The following is an 18,255-nucleotide window of genomic DNA, read 5'->3' on the forward strand; positions in this document are numbered from 1 at the left end:
TTTATTCTCATGACTCTTCCTGAGTAAGCAGGCTTTGCCAGTTTGAGAAAGGGGAAGTATTAGTAAGTTTCAGAGAGTTTGGTTTAAACCCAAAGGGAGTTCTTTCTCCCTCCTATTTTTTTCTCAACTGGCGCCTGGCCAGAGCCCAGGCTGAAGAAAGATATCACCTGGTGTTCACCTATTTAAACAGATGCAAACTGCCACGTTCAGCTCTAAGGCCTGCTCTTCACACCTTCCTGGGGTTGTAAACAGCCTACCATGATACAACTCTTCATGAATGGTATCTAATCTGTTCATGGGAAATCTGACAAATGGTTAGAACTGAGTCTAAAGTAAGAAAACACAGTTTCTAAGTAAGAGCCCAAGGATCATGTAAGACCTTGTAAGAAACTGTAAAATTTTTTGACTTTGGGCAACGGAGAAGTGCTAGAAGGTTTTGAGCAAAATAGTGACAAGATGATGTGATCCATTTTAACTGGATCACTCCAGCTGCTGGGGTGAGAAAAGACAAGGTTAGAAGCAGAGGGATCATTTAGGAGTTCCCTGCAATACTCTAGGCTGATAACAATACAGGAAGTGAGAAACTGTCGCCTAGGAAAACACGATGTGAAGTCAGAGTCAACAGGACTTGACAGTAGATGAGATGCAGGAATCTGAGAAAGACGAATTGAGACTGACACCTTAGTGCTGCCATTTCTGGAGACGAGGAGGCAGGGATGCTGCTGGGGAAGCAGGTTTAGTGTGAAGGGGCGACCAGGAGTTTGGCTAGGGGCGTGTTAAGTTTGAGATATCCATTAGACATGCAGTTGGAGATGCCAAATAGACAACAAAGGAGTCTGGAACTTGGGAAGAGTGGCCTGGAGATCTAAGTCAGGGAAAGTCAGCAGACAGACGGCAGTGGAAGTCATGAAACAGGTAAGACCACCTACGGAGTGTAGATGGAGAGGAGCTCCACAAAGTGAGATCAGAAACACTCCAACACTTGGAGCAGCAGAAAGCACACTGAGCAAAGGAGATCGAGGAGTGGCCAGAGAGGGAGGCAGACCATCTGGAAAATGGAAAAACATTTTTTAAGAAAAGGTAAGTGGGGGCAGGTGTAAATAGAAAATCTCTATACCTTCCTCTCAATTTTGCTCTGAACCTAAAACTACTCTTTAAAAAAAAGTCATCTTTTAAAAAAAAATTTTTTTTTACTTGAAGGACAATTGCTTTTACAGAATTTTATTGGTTTCTACCAAACATCAACACACACACACACAAAAGAAATGAGTCTGGCAAAACTAATCTATGATGACAGAAATCAAATGGTGGTGTAGGGCTTAGACTGAAAAGGGCACTTTCTACAATGATGAAAATGTTCTATATCCTGTATGGGGTGGTAGTTATTTGGGTATACATATCTGTAAAAACTAACGTAAATGAACACTAAGTAAGTACTTCTGCATTTTACTGGATGTAAATCTACAAAGAACGAACGACAGACCAGAACGGACTACATGAGGAGAGTAGAAAGAGCTTGAGGAGTTGGAGTGGAGAGGGGGCAAGTGGGGAGAAACAAGCTAGAGTAGCCAGATTGAGAAAAGTCTTAACAATATGGTAAAGACTAGATTTTTTTTTTGCCCTGAGAGCAATGGGCAGATTCAAGAATTTTAACCAATGGAGCAATGTGAACATATCTGCATGTTTAAACTGATGGCCCGGGTGACAGAGCAGAGAAGAGACTGGAATGGGACAAGTAAGAAGCCAAGGAAGTAAGAGATGACAGTGGCTGACTTGGAGAACAGTGGGAGTGTCAGAATTGAGTACATTTTGTAGTTGGGGCCCTTAAGATGGGATGGTGGACTGGATGCAGAGGGTCAGGAAGAGGAACTCTTATTTTTAAATATGTTTAATGGAAATATGTTACTGGTCCCTTCATGGCTTTGCAAATTCAGAGAAGAAACAGAAATCCTGCAGCTCTCTGGAGAAGCAGTTCAGTCAACAGTTAAAGTCAGGAGCTCTGGAGTCTGACTGCTGAAATCCAAAATCCCCAACAGTCACTTAATGGTCTTCTGACACTGGGTTAGTTACTTAACTTCTCTGGGTCTTAAAAATCTTCATTGGCAAAATGGGGCAAAAATACTACTTGCTTCAGAAGATTAAATAACATAATGCTCATTAGGTTTGAACAGAGCTGGCGCATAATAAGTGCTCAGTAAATGCTGGCTTTTAAATAGCAGTTCAAGAGCTAAAAATTCAAACCAACTATACTCCAATATAAAATAAACAAACAAAAGAAGTTAAAAATCCAGTATTGCCCGATGAAAATCACCATGTACGAAGGCACTCAGAATCTAATAGACTGACTGTAATTCCTCAGAATGTAATTTGCAGAATGATTATAAAGAAATTGATTCATTGATCTTGTTAGTCATTCTCCTGTTTAACCTGTCAATAGCATCCAAGGCCTCCTTCAAATGTCTAACAAAACCTTTCATAACCAGGACCTTTATCTGTCACCTTTAATCTCTCCTCTACTTTTTCACACTCTGATACTACTGGATTTATTTTTATTTCTCAAAAATATCAGATGGCCTTGCCTCCAGGTTTCAAGTGTCTTCTTCCCGCTACGTCAATCTCTCCATTGACTATTTCTCCATCTCCCCAACCGATGCCAACTAAAATTCTGAGCCCCAGAGAAGTTATATGTACCTTTCCAGAAAATAAAATTATATCAACAGCTGAACTTCATCAGGCAGCTCAGAGTAGGACAGTTATCCTTAACTTCTCAGAAGCTGATGAAAGCTACAGGGGTACTCCCCGAGAAAACACTTAAAATTTGGAGTAAATTTTCTGGGCACTTAAAATACTCTTGCAATCCCAACTTGAGTTCCCGGCGAAAAGGAGAAATTACTAGCCTGGGATTCAGAAGATTTGGTTTTAACACCACAGCCAGCGGTGGGAGCCTAAGCTCCCTGGACCTTGCTTTATAAGGAAGCAAGCAATACGTCCCCCAAGGTGGGTAAGAGTCAGTCCTCCCCTGACAACACACGTACACTAGAATGGGTTCAACCCCGGAGCCGTGGGCGGGGCTGCTAGGCCAGCGTGGCGCCTGCCAGCTCCCCCAGCTCAACCATTGCACGTGGGTCCAGCAGCCGGCTAGGGAGTGAACCCGCTGAGCCCTGAGCATGCGCGGAAGACGCGGCCCGCCCCTCTCCACGGCCAGGACTCTCGGGGCAACGCCTCTCGGGGACGCATCACGGCCCCTTCCGCTCACCATTTGCCCTGCACTCACCTCTACAGTTGGGATCGGCGCAGCCAGCTGCTCCGGGGTCAGGTTCCCAAACTCTTCCGCAAGCAGGTCCATGCTACTCACGATGAAACAGGCACTAAGCAGAATACTCACGTGCGCCTCCCTTGCGTCAAGGTATCCGCTGTACCGGTGGAGAGCGCTGCGTGGTGTCTTAAAGGGTTCGCCGCACAACTTAATAGGAGGAAGAAAGGTTCCGCCTGCTGTCGGTCGGAACCTGCGGTTGAACCCGGATGTGGCTGAGGTGGAGCCGGGAAACTGCGCCCTCTAGTGTCCATCGGAAGTCTCGCGTGGGTAATCTGAAATCCAGGCAGGTTGTTCCTGCGATCTCAGTCAGTCCGACTCTTTAGGACGCCGTGAACTGTAGCCCGCCAGACTCCATTATCCTAGCAAGAATACTAGAAAGTGTTAGTTGCTCAGTCGTGTCGACTCTTTGTGACCCTATGGACCGTAGCCCGCAAGGCTCTTCTGTCCATGGGATTTCCTAGGCTCCAGAGGATCTTCCTGGTCTCCGGCATTACAGGCAGATTCTTTACAGTCTGAGCCACCAGGGAAGCCCCAAGAATACTAGAGTAGGTTGCCATTTACTCTCCCAGGGGATCTTCCTGACCCAGGGGTGGAACCCTTGTCCCTTGCTTCTCTTGCACTGACAATTTTTTTTTTTTTTTAAACACTGTACTGCCTGGGAAGCCCCCAGTTATCCCATAATTGAGGCCAAAAAGCATATTGTTTTAAAAATATTTCACAGAAAAGGGTAAAAGGAGAATTTGCACGACTTGAGCCACGGAAGCATCAGTTCAGTTCAGTTCAGTCGCTCAGTAGTGTCCGACTCTGCGACCCCATGAATTGCAGCACACCAGGCCTCCCTGTCCATCACCCTGTCCAACTCCTGGAGTTCACTCAAACTCACGTCCATAGAGTCGGTGATGCCATCCAGCCATCTCATCCTCTGTTGTCCCCTTCTCCTCCTGCCCCCAATCCCTCCCAGCAGCAGAGTCTTTTCCAATGAGTCAACTCTTCGCATGAGGTGGCCAAAGTACTGGAGTTTCAGCTTTAGCATCATTCCTTCCAAAGAATACCCAGGACTGATCTCCTTTAGAATGGACTGGTTGATCTCCTTGCACAGGAATCATTTAATTTAGCCCCAAACTACACGTATAGTATGGAAAAGTAGGAAATATACCAAATACCTAGTAGGAGGGGATTGGTTTAAAACCTTAAGGTACGTGTGTGGTGGACTACTATACAACCATTAAAACAACCACAAAATGAGGAGGAATTAACTTTACCTAGAGAGTAGAGCATAACAGGACAGCAATAAAGATAGTTATATTCTGAAAGGACTAGGCAGAAGATCCAGGAGTAAACGTCAGCAGAAATTTAGTATGAAAAGATGACATTTTAAATCAGTTGGAAAGATGCTTTTCCAAAAAATGATGTTGGAGCTGCTGATTAGCTGTTTTGAGAGGAAAAAAAAAAAAAAATATATATATATATATAAATCCTATAAGGATTACATATTTAAACGTTAACAACCTTAGAAGGAAATATAAAGTGAACAAATGCATGATGTTAAATGGTGACTGCCTTCAAGCATGGCAACACAGAAATCATAAAGGAGAATATTCATAGATTGAATCGTAAAATTCTACCCATAGTTTTAGGATTCCATGAAAAATTTAAAATTTTCTGAACAGATGATTAAAAATCTCCATGAATAGGTTTTAAGACACACAAGTTGGCAGGTGAGAAAGGATTGATATTCCTCATTTAAAATGAACTTACATGAATCAATAGGGGGAAAAAATCCCACTTGGGGGGAAAAAGGCAAAAGAGAATCAACAGTTGTTTAGTATGTACAAAGCTTCAGTTCAGGAAGATGCAAAAGTCTGGAAATGGATAATGGTCATAGTTTCACATTTGAAATGTGAGTGTACATAAGACCACTGAACTGTGCACTTGAAATGGTAAATTTTAGTATATTTTGCCATAGTAAATTACGAAAATTTATAAATATTCATTTGCCATTCTGAATGCCTAACCCTTGTGGTGATAGTGGTAAAGAATTAGCCTGCCAATGCAGGAGACACCGGTTCAATCCCTGGGTCAGGGAGATCCCCTGAAGGAGGGCACAGCAACCCACTCTAGTACTCTTGCCTGGAGAATCCCGTGGACAGAGGAGCCTGGTGGGCTGTGGTTCATAGGGTTGCAAAGAGTCGAAGACGACTACAGCAACTTGGCATGCACGCACGCAACCCTAGCACTGGGTTAGTCTGATTGTTGTCGTTGTTTTGTTTTTTGTTAAAATAAGCATAGTTTTCCGATTTGGTAGGTTTGGGCTGGGGCCTGCAAATTTGCATTTCTAATAAGCTCCCAGGGATGCTGATGCTGCTGGCCCAGTGATCACAGTTGAGAATCACTCTGTAATGTAACATGAGATTTATCACTCGATCCCATGGCCTGTTGATGTGTTTACCTCTCCTTCTGACAGGGAACACCTGGAACAGGGACTGTCTTGTTTGTCTTCCTCTTTTCAGGTTCTAACTCATTGTTTGTAAAGTTGTGTTGAATAAAAGATTTGGGGGGAAAAAACATGCATTGAGTGATAAGTTCAATTTTTCATGTCATGCTTTTTAAAATTCTGATTTTTTTAAAGTGTCTCTGGAGGAGGATCTGGTAGCAGTGGTCCCAGAGTCCTACGGGAGCCACTGGCTGACACTAAGTGGTGTCCACCCTGTTTACACCTACCTGGTCCCTGAGATAGAGGCATTTGCATCCTGGGGTCAAATCCATTGTCTTTCTGATCGCCTAAGGCAAGGTTCCCAACCTCCAGGATCTAATGCCTGATGATCTGAGGTATAGCTGATGTAATAACAATAGAAATAAAATGCACAATAAATGTAATGCACTTGAAACATCATGAAACCACCCCCTGCCCCAGTCCATGGAAAAATTGTTTTCCACAAAACTGGTCCCTGGTGCCAAAAAGTCTGGGGACTGCTGCCCTAAGGGGCTGGAGTTTTTAATTCAAAAGGCCAGAAACAGTCTCCTGGTTTCTGGTTTCTGCTGTCCTTTTCCTAAATATTGGTACAAAAAAGACTTGGTGGTTTGAATAGAGGGCTGGGCAATTAGGGAAAGGAAATCACAGAAAAACGGTTGACATCTTGGAATACTATCCCATCACCTAGGTATGAAGTGTTGTGGTCCCCAGATGGGAAAGTGACCAATGGGAGGAGAACCATGAGCATCAGTTAAAGAAGAGCAAGGGAAAGGGGAAAGCAGAGGTGTCAGAGCTGAGCCCTGGAATGTTAGGGAGTGTTTCTGTTGACTGTTTACTCTTTGCCAGGCATTGGAATAACCACTTTTTGTACATTCTCTGATTTAATAATCAAGGGGGAGAAGTATGATAAGCCCCATTTTGCCAAGTGAGGAGACTTAGGCTCATAAGTTTTGAGAAATTTGCCAAGCATGGTTGGAATTTAAATCCACACTTACCTGACCCCAGAGCCCATGTTTTAAACCACTCTATTGTGACACCGGCTGAATGGATTGGGTAGAAGACATCAAGCAGAGAAAGACAGCTTGAGCAAAATGACATGGGGGCTCTAGAGTACATAATCCTATCAATACGTGTGGCGGCTGAGTGTAGTTCTCCCACAGGGCTTGTTGAGGGACGTGGCTATAGATAACACTAGAAATTGTCATTTATGCCATGTTAAAGAAATTAGAACTTATTTTGAGAGGCTTCAACTTGAAGACACTAGAAAACTAAAGAAAAAGATGACCCTCTCTCCTTGAAAACCTTGGTGCATTCAGACTGGGGGAAAAAAAAGTGATCCTGATTTCTATATTTGAATAAATTTACAGCAGAACTAGAGAAAGCCCAGAACAATGTTGGAGAAGGAATAGGGGTTCTTCAATCTGAAAAGGCAAGGGCAAAGGGGATCCTGGAAGTCTACTGTTTCACAACCAGCAAGGTAAGGAGAAGCTGGGACAGAAGTCTCTACTGTAATCAGAGAACATTTTGCATTTTGAGCAAGACTGGATGGTCCAAAACCTATAGTTACCTGCCAGGCCCATAGGTCTTTATCTGAAAAGCCTTGCTCTGTGTCATGTTACCTTGTCATCCTGTCAAAACTAACAGGGCCAGCAACTAGCTAAAGGCAGCCACCTAAGGCAGGGGGCAGGGAGGGGGCACGGAGCTCCTAATGAGACCCCCCTACCGAAGGCAAGAGAGTTGGGGAAGGGTATCCATAGTGACTAGTGGCAAATAGACCCACTCATTTTCTCTCTCCTGGGAGGTTTTCAATGAAGACCAAAAGGGAAGGACAACAGGAAACAGAGGCAGAGAAGTAAACAGCATTTGGTAGCATTACAACAGTGAACCATGACTGGATGACCTAAGGCAACCAATAGAGCGAGTAGTTAACACGTTCCAGGGTTAGACTCTTGGCTTCAAGTTGATTATCAGCTCTGTGACCTTAATCTCTCTGTGTCTCTTCTTGCACAAATGGAAATAATGATAGAACCTGCCTTGTAGTGGGTTGTGCAGTTATATGAGACCATTTATATAAAATGCTTAGTCCATGTGGTAAGTAATTATTTTGCTAAATTCTGAAAGAAAAAAATTATATTCAGCTTCTCTATCATGCCTGCAGGTGTAACTGCTGGCAGATTCCCAGCTTTCCTTTCTTCTTCAAGCCTTGCGATCAATCCCTAGGTCCCTTTCCCTCGAAAGCTGAACAAGGCTAACATACCAAGCTTAGACATAAAAAAAGAAAGTTTCACTGGAAAAATAGAGAACAAGAGGGCACAAATTGCTGGTACAAATGTACTTTCTAAAAGGTTAGATTAAATCATGGAGGATAAAGTCATACCTGATCTACTAAACGAAACTGGAACATGTTGGGTTGTGTCACTATCCTTTGAAGTCTACATCAAGGACAATAACTGCAGTTTATACATACCCTTGAGTTTCTCTGCCAATGACAATATTGGGCTTAATGAACCATGGTTGTGATGACAGTTGACAATTTTTGGTCTTATGTACTTAAGTACTCCATCACCACATCTCACAATACTAAAACCTCTTGAAGCTTGAAAGAGATTTAGGACTAATAAATTAGCTTTTGTAATGTATTCTGGCCACATTATGCTTAAGTTTGTAGACAATTTCAAATACATCTTATTTGACTCTCACTGGCACCCCACTCCAGTACTCTTGCCTGGAGAGTCCCATGGACGGAGGAGCCTGGTAGGCTGTAGTCCATGGGGTCGCTAAGAGTCGGACACGACTGAGCGACTTCACTTTCCCTTTTCACTTTCCTGCATTGGAGAAGGAAATGGCAACCCACTCCAGTGTTCTTGCCTGGAGAATCCCAGGGATGGGGGAGCCTGGTGGGCTGCCATCTATGGGGTCACACAGAGTCGGACACGACTGAAGTAACTTAGCAGCAGCAGCAGGGCTCTGTGAGGGCTTCCCTGGTGGCTCAGAGGTTAAAGCATCTGCCTGGAATGTGGTAGACCCAGGTTCGATCCCTGGGTCAGGAAGATCCCCTGGAGAAGGAAATGGCAACCCACTCCAGTACTCTTGCCTGGAGAATCCCATGGAGGGAGGAGCCTGGTAGGCTACAGTCCATGGGGTCGCAAAGAGTCAGACATGACTGAGAGACTTCACTTTCACTTTCAGGGCTCTGTGAGGCAGGCAGGTACAGTAGGAAATCGATGTTCAGGGCGAGACTAGAAGGCTGACTTGAGGTCGTAATAGCTGTAAAAAAATAAGTGAATTCAAACTCAAGTCCCTTGATTCTCAGTCCTGTGCTACTTTTGTAACAAGTGGGAGCTGTTGGTAGTTAACATCCCCAGAGGTAGAACAGATTGAATTTTAGTTTTAAGGAGGATTCAAGTGAAAAAATATATGTTGCACAAAATGTGGCAGGCCCCACACTTTGCCAATCAGCCACAGAATTCTTTACTGCTTATCCTGGATTTGGCTTCAAAATCCTCTCAACTCAGTGCTCTGGGGAGCTAATACTAAAAGATCAGAGCAGACACATGACTTTAAACTTATTTTCATAGACAAGAGGATTCATAGAGCTTATTCAAGGAAACTGGCGTAGAAACTGAGGTAGAAACTGCTAATGATTATCAATACCCAATACCCATGCCCACCTCTTTTCTCCTGGGCACATTTTCCTGACTTGCTTGCACTTGGAGCCAGATGATTTTGAGTTCTGGCCAACGCACCATGAATAGAAATGGGCAATCCATTTATTTCTCCTGTCTTCTGAGTGATTCAGGAGATGCTGATAGTTTTGAGGACTGCTGAGTTATAAGATGGATGGAAGTTGGGTTTCTGAGTAGCTGGATTAAGGCCCTTGATACATACACCAACCTTCCCTAAACTTGGAACTACAATTTGAGCAATAAGGCTATGCTGAGGCCATGGTGACTTGAGAGCTATTTGTTCAGCAGTTCATCAATGCACACCAGTAAAGGCTGATTTCACTGACTATGCCCTTCCTGGAATCATCTTACAGTGTCATTCTTAGAGGCAATACTGGATGGGGGCAGGGGGTGTCACACATTTCTCCCATTCGAGTTCAAAAGACCTCATAAACGTAAAGGATAGTGGATTTGTTTTTCTCTTTCTGCTCCTCAGGACACCTTTCCTATTTGAAAGAAATCACTAGTTGGGTGACCTTGGTGGGAATATGGGAGTCTAAGTGTCAGCCACTATCTCACTCCATCCCATGAAATTAGAGCATTGCCCTTGACAGAGATTCGTCCCACTGAATGTTGATATCTGGGACTTTAAATCTTGAGCAAATGAGGCAAAGCAGCAAGAACAGTTGAGAAATCAGTCTCTGAATCCTGCTTGGCTGAGGCCCTGCCCTTGCATTGCTTTGGTTCCTACCTATTTGCCAAGCTTAATTCCCCAAACAAAATAGATTCTGTGAAGTATGTAAATCTCTCCAATAAACTCTCTTTCTGCCTGTTCGCTAGAGTCCATTTCTACTGCTTGTGCCATGTGTTCAGGTGTGAGGGCGTGTACACATACACACACAACACATAATATTCTAGCAGCAATGGCAAGTGTGCTTTGCCACGACAGTCTTTCCAAGACATAATTGTTTGCAACTTTCAAAGGATTCCCTGATTCTTTACCTCTTTCAGAACAAACCCCACACATATGAACATGACATCCCAAGCCTTTTCCCTTGCTTGTTTCTCCTCTCGTCACTTCCCCTCTTCCGGAGGCTGTTCCCTGGGCTCACCATTTCTCCACATGACTGTGCCTCCTGTGCCTTTTGCTTTCTTGGTCTCTTGACAAGTTCCTGCCTATCATTCATGTTTTAGCTCAAGGGTGATCCATGAAAGAGTCCAGTGATTTTTCCTCTAGTACTACGTGTCAGTTCAGTTCAGTTGCTCAGTCATATCCGACTCTTTGCAACCCCATAGACTGCAGCACGCCAGGCTTCCCTGTCCATCACCAACTCCCGGAGCTTGCTCAAACTCATGTCCATTGAGTTGGTGATGCCATCCAACCACCTCATCCTCTATTGTCCACTTCTCCTCCTGCCTTCAATCTTGCCCAGCATCAGGGTCTTTTCTTTTTTTTTTTTTCTCAGGGTCTTTTCTAAGGAGTTAGTTCTTCTTCACATCAGGTGCCCAACGTATTGGAGTTTCAGCTTCAGCATCAGTCCTTCCAATGAATATTCAGGACTGATTTCCTTTAGGATGGACTGGTTGGATCTCCTTGCATTCCAAGGGACTCTCGGGAGTCTTCTCCAACACCACAGTTCAACAGCATCAATTCTTTAGCACTCAGCTTTTTTTATAGTCCAATTCTCACATCCATACATGACTACTGGAAAAACCACAGCTTTGACTAGACAGACCTTTGTTGGCAAAATAATGTCTCTGCTTTGTAATATGCTGTTTAGGTTGGTCATAGCTTTTCTTCCAAAGAGCAGGCATCTTTTAATTTCATGGCTGCAGTCACCATCTGCAGTGATTTTGGAGCCCCCCAAAAATAAAGTCTGTCACTGTTTCCATTGTTTCCCCATCTATTTGCTATGAAGTGATGGGACCGGATGCCATGATCCTAGTTTTTTGAATATTGCGCTTTAAGCCAACTTTTTCACTCTTCTCTTTCATTTTCATCAAGAAGCTCTTTAGTTCTTCTTCGCTTTCTGCACTATGTGTACTTGTTTTAAAAGCATAGCCCGAATTACACTTTATTGCTATTGTTCACAAGTTTGTCCTTCTTACTAAGTCACAAACTTCTCAGGACAGTGTCTGTCTAGTTATCTGTGTATTAAATACCTAGGATACTTCTTGACACATAGTAGATGCTCAATAGCTATTTGTTGACTAAATGAATGAATGAACACGATTGATGTCCGTGAGGCTTTGACATTAAGTAGAAGATTCCTTCTAGAACCACTGCAATAAAGACTGTGCAATATTCCAGCCCTGAGCTACCCAAAGGTGGTTTAGAAAACAGAGACACCATCTATTTTGAAATAACTTTTAATGTTTTAAAATGTAACTAGTGCGCACAATACATGTTTTAGCAGTAGAAGAATGAAAATGTGTGTATGGTGTTTAGGAAAATTGACATTACAAAACATGACCATGTTAAGAAGATTCTCAAACGTAGAAGTAAACATTTAAGTAAAAACCAAATAAACAACATGCTAAGGGACAGGATTTAAAAATCCTAATAAATGTACTTGCTTACATCCAGACTTGGGACATTGAGATTTACTTTGCCACTTAAAAAAAAAAAAATGCAGAATGCCCTTCATTTTAAAATGCATTAAAGTTTGCAGATTGTTTTCCTGCTGGCAACTATAGTATAATCAAGTATATAAGAATACCAGGCAGATTCCAATCTGTTAGTAAAAAAGTATACCACCTGGTCTTCTAGTTAAATGTACAGCTCACTGGGAAAGTGACCAAAAGTCACGCTACACACTACCTTTCAGACCCTCTGGCTATCCAGGCCCCAAAGTGAGCAGTTGAAAACAACTTCAACTTAAGAGAAAATGCAAACAAAAATCTACAGCACCTTATGATCTCTAAGCACAGGAAACAGGCAGAATGGACATACAGGAGGAGGGAAAAAATGGGTAAGACCAATGATATGCTCTTCAGTAAATTCCACTTCTACGTAGCTGCTCAATGGACAGAATGGTGATTTATGTATTGGTCACTGGGAGAAAAAAGCTGATGTTCAACATTTCCTCAATTTGGCAGATCCCTCCAAAAGATCAGAGATAAGTTATCCACACAATAATTTCCCAGGCCTTCATCAAATCACTAGGTAGCACCATAATGGTAGAGGTCATGGTGAGGAAGAGGAGGCAAGGAAAAACGAAGCATTAATCTTTTTCTTCCTACTTGCTCTTCTCCACCAGACGGCTAAGGTTCAAGGAGTCCTCAGAAAATCAAACCATCCAAAATGCATTTTATGCAAATAAAGCATTTGCCGGTAGTGCTTCCCTCAACACTTCAGAAGCATGTAATCTGAAGACAAGCAGATTTCTCTAGGATCCCGACAAGCAGTGCCAGCGTGGCAAAGTTTAATGCACTAGAGTGGCAAATGATGATGGTACTGAGAAGAGCTTCTTGGTCACAGTGGGGTAAGAATCAAATCCACAGAGAAGGCATTTGCTAGCATGTTATATGCTTAAAGAAGAAAAAGAATCCAAAGTTCATCTGTTTCTTTTTCAGAAGTGAATTTCACTGAGAATGCAGTCTCATTTTATCAACTTTTTCTTACAAGTAAATTCAAGTTACCAATTCAAACCACTCCTGCCTTATGTAAAAATATTAAAATCTTATATAAACCTTACCAATGGCCTGAGAAATGCAAGGACATTCACAAAGAGATGTGTGCAAAAAGTGTTTCTCTCAGAGAGCAGCATAAGTTGCAAGAAGAATCCACCCTCTAGAATGAGATTTTAGAAGGGGTTTGTTTCTATTTCCATTAAATCATCAAGGGAGGTTTTATCTAAAATTTGTATGTAGCATAAAAATGTATTTAATACGTTTAAATTCTAAACAAATACTGACCATCGGTATCACCAGATGTGATTAGGTATATTTGTAGAATTTGAGGACTTACTATGTAAGTTTCTATTACATATGAATAAAATTTAATTTGTACATTTTAAATACAATTATCCTTACTTCACATCATTTATTTAGAACCTCAGTCCCCTTGGTTATGATCACAACTTTCAACCCTTTAAGAAGCTGTACCAAAGTTAAAAAAAAAATCATTAGATTTGATAGTAACAGGTGAGGAAATACAACTCCTTAAGGGTTGAATGAATAAGCCATATATAAATGCTTAAGAAAACATTTACAAGTATTATATAGGTAATAGAATTAAATACAAATTGCTTTCTGTTTGTTAAAAAGTCTCTTTAGGACTCGAAAATGGTGCACATGTAGGGACATTGTGATGTGCGTGTCTCTACAACGCTGACATTACTGGGTTACACAACTTCGGGCTAACACTGTGCCTCGCACAGGATCGAGAATGTGCCCCTCTGTAATGCCGCTGGTGGAAATAGACTGGGTACCTAAGTGCTGGGCTTCCAATCTCTTTTCCAATGTCATTTCCTCTTTAGTTAGTAGATGAAGAAGCTTCTGCCTTCCCTGTGGCTTCCTCACCGAACAGCAGCTTTCGGAGTATATTTGCATAAAATGGTCCGTACACTTGTTTGTTGAGATTCACGATGTTTGCGTATTGCAAGCCCAGTGACTCCAGCTCTTGCTGAACGATAGCAAGGCCTCCTGGCACAGGGGGCATGCATCTTGGAGGGCTTGGCAGACAAAGCAGGCTTTTCATGTATAGCTGGATTCGTTTATCTGGGGGAAAAGAAGATATGTTTATCTGTCCTATTATTAAAGCATGTACTTTTTAAACATGAGAATAGTAATTGTGGTAGATGGATTGCAACAACATCCTCAATTCTTTACCCCTTCCCTATACTCATGCCCTTTCCAAGGTAGCCTGGCAGTTCTTCCCATCAGGGCTGGAGTCTGGGTGCCCAGGCCTTGGATCAGGGATGGCCTTCTGACCTGCTTTGGCCCATACAGAATGTGGCTGGAGTGATGGTGTGTATGTTTCATGCTCAAGAGGCATGGTTTGAATCATTCCTTTCAGCCTACCACCACCATGTAAACAAGCCTGGGCCAGATGAGAGCCCATATCAAGGGAAGCCCAGCTATTCCATCTTAGGCCATCTTAGACCAACCAGTAGCCAACCAAATCCCAAACACTTGAGATAGCCCAGGCGAGACCAGCAGAGCTAACTACCCATGCGGCTGCTTACCATAAATGCATGCATTGAGTCCAGCAAGACCAAATGAACTGCCTAGTTGCCCCACAGACTGGTGAGCAATGACAGATGGAGTCTTAGGGAAATCTGTTACGCAGTAATAGCTAACTAATAAAACATGCACAGCACTTTCAGGGTGGAGTGGGGAATCTTTTATAAAAATTCAAATGTCCATAATTTTAGTTATATATCCTAAAGCTGAGTATGTAAACTGGGACTGCTAGTTTAGCCCAGATAGTGTTTTTCTAAAAAACAGTAGCTATTTAAAATGAGGGGCTTTCACATAGAAAATCAAATTTTTTGTTCTTCTTGAAAAATCTACAGATCTGGCAAACTTGGGAGCCCAAACTGCCACATGGCAAAGGTGAGCATACATCTGGGTTTTCTCAGGACAGCTGAAGTTGACACTCGCTGTCTTGGTCTTAATAAAAAGAACACTTTCAACAGTGTCCCGGGTTAGAAAATAAATTATATGATCACCCCTCATGTGGGCAAGAATCTGGAGGCATTGAAGAAGGACCACCCCAACTGGCACTGCCACCTTCTCCACTCTTCCTGCTTCGGGGCATCTGCATTTGAGAAGACTTCACAAATGCATGCAAATGCTTAAAAAAGGGAAGCTGAGGTGTCCTGGACAAATGGCACTGGACAAGCCAGACCTGGTCCAGCGCAGGCTGCTCCGAGGACATTCTCTGGCTCTGGAAACAGAAATCTCACAAGAACATTTACTAAGGAAAATGAGTGAGTGAGTGAAGTTGCTCAGTCCTGCCTGACTCTTTGCGACACCACGGACTGTAATCCACCAGGCTCCTCTGTCCATGGGGTTTTCCAGGCAAGAATACTGGAGTGGATTGCCATTTAAATACACTCATCTAATACAGACAGCTGTAATATTACTGAAATTCTTATATCCAAACACGTCTACCCCAAATCATACATTTCAGCCAGATCTGACCTAGAACTCAAAGTGCCCAGTGTTCCATGTCTATATCTTAGCCCAGACTATTTCCTGTTACTAGAATGCCCTTCCATCTCACTTCATCTCTGCCAAAGTCGAGAGCACCCATGCTGATATTAAAGTCACCTCCTTTCTGTGGCTTTCCTTACCATCTGTTATACTCTCACCCCTTATTATTGTTACTTGAGAACTTCTCTCTCTCACTTCTCAGATAGTAGGCATTCTGAGGGTGAGGGCTACTTTTTTAGCCTTTATTTCCCTGGTTTGGTAGGCAGCAGGTATGTCATAAATGTTGACTGTAGTGAAGTGAGAATGGAATGAAAAAGGTCTATGAAGATAAACCTCAAACTGAAAACACAAGGAGCCAGAGAGGAATGGGGGCTGAATAAGACCTGAGCCTTATCCATAATTTTTCAACAAGAGGAAATTATTCATGGAGGGATCACTTGTACAGTTGAAAATTACTTTTTAAAAATGTAGGTGGCTATTAGCATGCAAACAATTTCCACAGCAGGTAATCCATAGATCATTTTTATCGTATACATTTGAAAAAATTGGTTTGAAAGAAAACTTGCTTTCTAATTATCTTTTTTAAAGGTGAAGAACATAGTGGGAGTTGTGATTTTATTGTAAATAAATAGCACATCAACTGAGAACAGAAGACGGCAGACTGTGGGTACCATGAACAACAGAGGAGGAAAGCTAGGGCTAAGCTGGAGCCCTTCTTCTGTCCCAGGGATCCCTCTAAGGTCTAATGTATTCTAGCTCCTCTGTGGGCAGAGAATTCAGAGCAAATGGTCCACTAAACTCCCTGTTAGGCTGGCTGCTCAACTCTCATGAGCCCAGGTCTATTTTTGTCACAGTTATGGTCCGGATACTTTTCTGTGAGACTGTTTAAAGAATGCAGGTCTTTCAAAACTGTTATTATGCTGACAAGTAGTTCTGTCTCTTCTGTGGACGAGTCAGTTTTTAGGCCAAGACTAAAGTGATGGAAGTGTCTGTCCATTTAGGAGCAGCCAAACCCAGCCCCTGCCAAAGACATGTCCTTGGCTTCCAGAGCCTAGGGAGAGACGCTCAAGTGAGTCATGCAAGTTGCTAGGCAACAATACTTTGAACAAGGTTACAAAATACTTTCAATTTGCAAAAGAACAGGAAACTTGGAATAGGGAGGGCTGGGTGGAAAAAAGTGGCTTGACTGGATTTTAAGAGGCCTCCTCAGGCTGGGGCATCTCCTGGCCCCCAGCTTCCCCCTCTCTCTCTGGCGCTGCCAGTAGTTCCCTGATCTAAAGCAAGGGCACAGAGAACACCTGAGGCTCTGGCCAGCCTGTCAATGGGCAGCAGGGCTCCAGCTCTGACTGGAGTCACATCAGAGCAGGTGAGAATGTGAGTCAGACAGGAAGACTCCCTACCCTGAGACCCACTGGTTATATGGCCTCAGGTGAGAGATACTTGACTGCTCCAGTTCTCCATGCATTCATTCATCCACTCCACTGCCGACTTAAAAAAAAATGCACAATGTGAGAGTTGCAAATTGAGTTCTATTTGGGGCAAAATGAGGACTGCAGCCTGGGAGACAGCACCTCAGATAGCTCTGAGAGACTGTTCCAGAGTCATAGGGGAAAGGGACAGTATATATGTGATTTTGGTGAAGGGGGAATGCTGGTGCTGCTGCTGTTAAGTCGCTTCAGTTGTGTCCGACTCTGTGCGACCCCATAGACAGCAGCCCACCAGGCTCCCCGATCCCTGGGATTTTCCAGGCAAGAGTACTAGAGTGGGGTGCCATTGCCTTCTCCAATGCATGAAAGTGAAAAGTGAAAGTGAAGTCGCTCAGTCGTGTCCAACTGTTAGGGACCCCATGGACTACAGCCTACCAGGCTCCTCCATTCACGGGATTTTCCAGGCAAGAGTACTAGAGTGGGGTGCCATTGCCTTCTCCGGAAGGGGGAATACATGCAATCAAAAACATATTTTACAAAAGGTTTCTGCTAGTTTCGTGAAGCTTCTGCTAGTCACAAGAAACAGTCATCACTATGAAGGATTTTAGTGTTTTTCCAAATATGAGGAGATACGTGAATTGGGCTCATAAAATCAGCTCCAGAGAATATCTAACTACGTGAAGACCTATCCTGCCAGTTTTCCCCTGAGCACAGAGTGCCTCTTTTCTATTCTCCATCCTGAACTCCTTTCAGGGGGTGTTGGAGGTCAGCAGCTGTAGCAGCACATGATTTAATCCTTAGAGAGGTAGATGGCAAGTGCCAATCTGTGATTGACACCTCAGATATCTATTAAAGGTCATCTCTGGGCCCCGCCCCCCATGGTCTGGGGAAATTGCGATGAGCAAAGATGCATCCCATCCTCCTCACGAGACCTGTGCACTAGCGAGGGTCTCCTGGTATGAGGCAGAGATGGCTGACAGCCTGCCCCTCCTCCTCCAAGAAGCACCATGGCCCACGTGCTGGCTGTACAGCCGGAGGTGACAGGCTGTGACGCGCTTGTCAGCAGTGAAGGTCATGCAGGCAGGGCTCGGCCACAGGCAGCTGAGGTTATGCTGTGTGTGTTACTGTCCTCACTGCCACCCCTCGAAGCCCACGTGCTGCACACCAGAGCTCTTACGTGGCCTGGGTGGATTAGATCACCAGCATCCCATG

The 18,255-nt window shown here is 43.4% G+C and overlaps 2 protein-coding genes across 5 annotated transcripts in view; both read right to left on the bottom strand.

Moving 5' to 3' along the window:
- POLR3B (RNA polymerase III subunit B) overlaps positions 1–3,525 on the bottom strand; it is a 115,773-nt gene extending 112,248 nt beyond the window's left edge. Inside the window, exon 1 of the mRNA XM_027541892.1 lies at positions 3,275–3,525. Coding sequence (XP_027397693.1) covers positions 3,275–3,346 — 72 coding nt within the window. The 5' untranslated portion in view covers positions 3,347–3,525. The remainder of the gene's footprint in view (positions 1–3,274) is intronic.
- Positions 3,526–11,808: 8,283 nt separating this feature from the next.
- TCP11L2 (t-complex 11 like 2) overlaps positions 11,809–18,255 on the bottom strand; it is a 40,989-nt gene continuing 34,542 nt past the window's right edge. For all 4 annotated transcript variants that reach the window (XM_027541895.1, XM_027541894.1, XM_027541896.1 and 1 more), the window contains one exon: positions 11,809–14,176. In XM_027541895.1, the coding sequence (XP_027397696.1) occupies positions 13,932–14,176 (245 nt within the window). In that variant the 3' untranslated portion in view covers positions 11,809–13,931. The remainder of the gene's footprint in view (positions 14,177–18,255) is intronic.

The sequence above is a fragment of the Bos indicus x Bos taurus genome, chromosome 5 (genome assembly GCF_003369695.1).
Source record: "Bos indicus x Bos taurus breed Angus x Brahman F1 hybrid chromosome 5, Bos_hybrid_MaternalHap_v2.0, whole genome shotgun sequence".
NCBI lineage: Eukaryota > Metazoa > Chordata > Mammalia > Artiodactyla > Bovidae > Bos > Bos indicus x Bos taurus.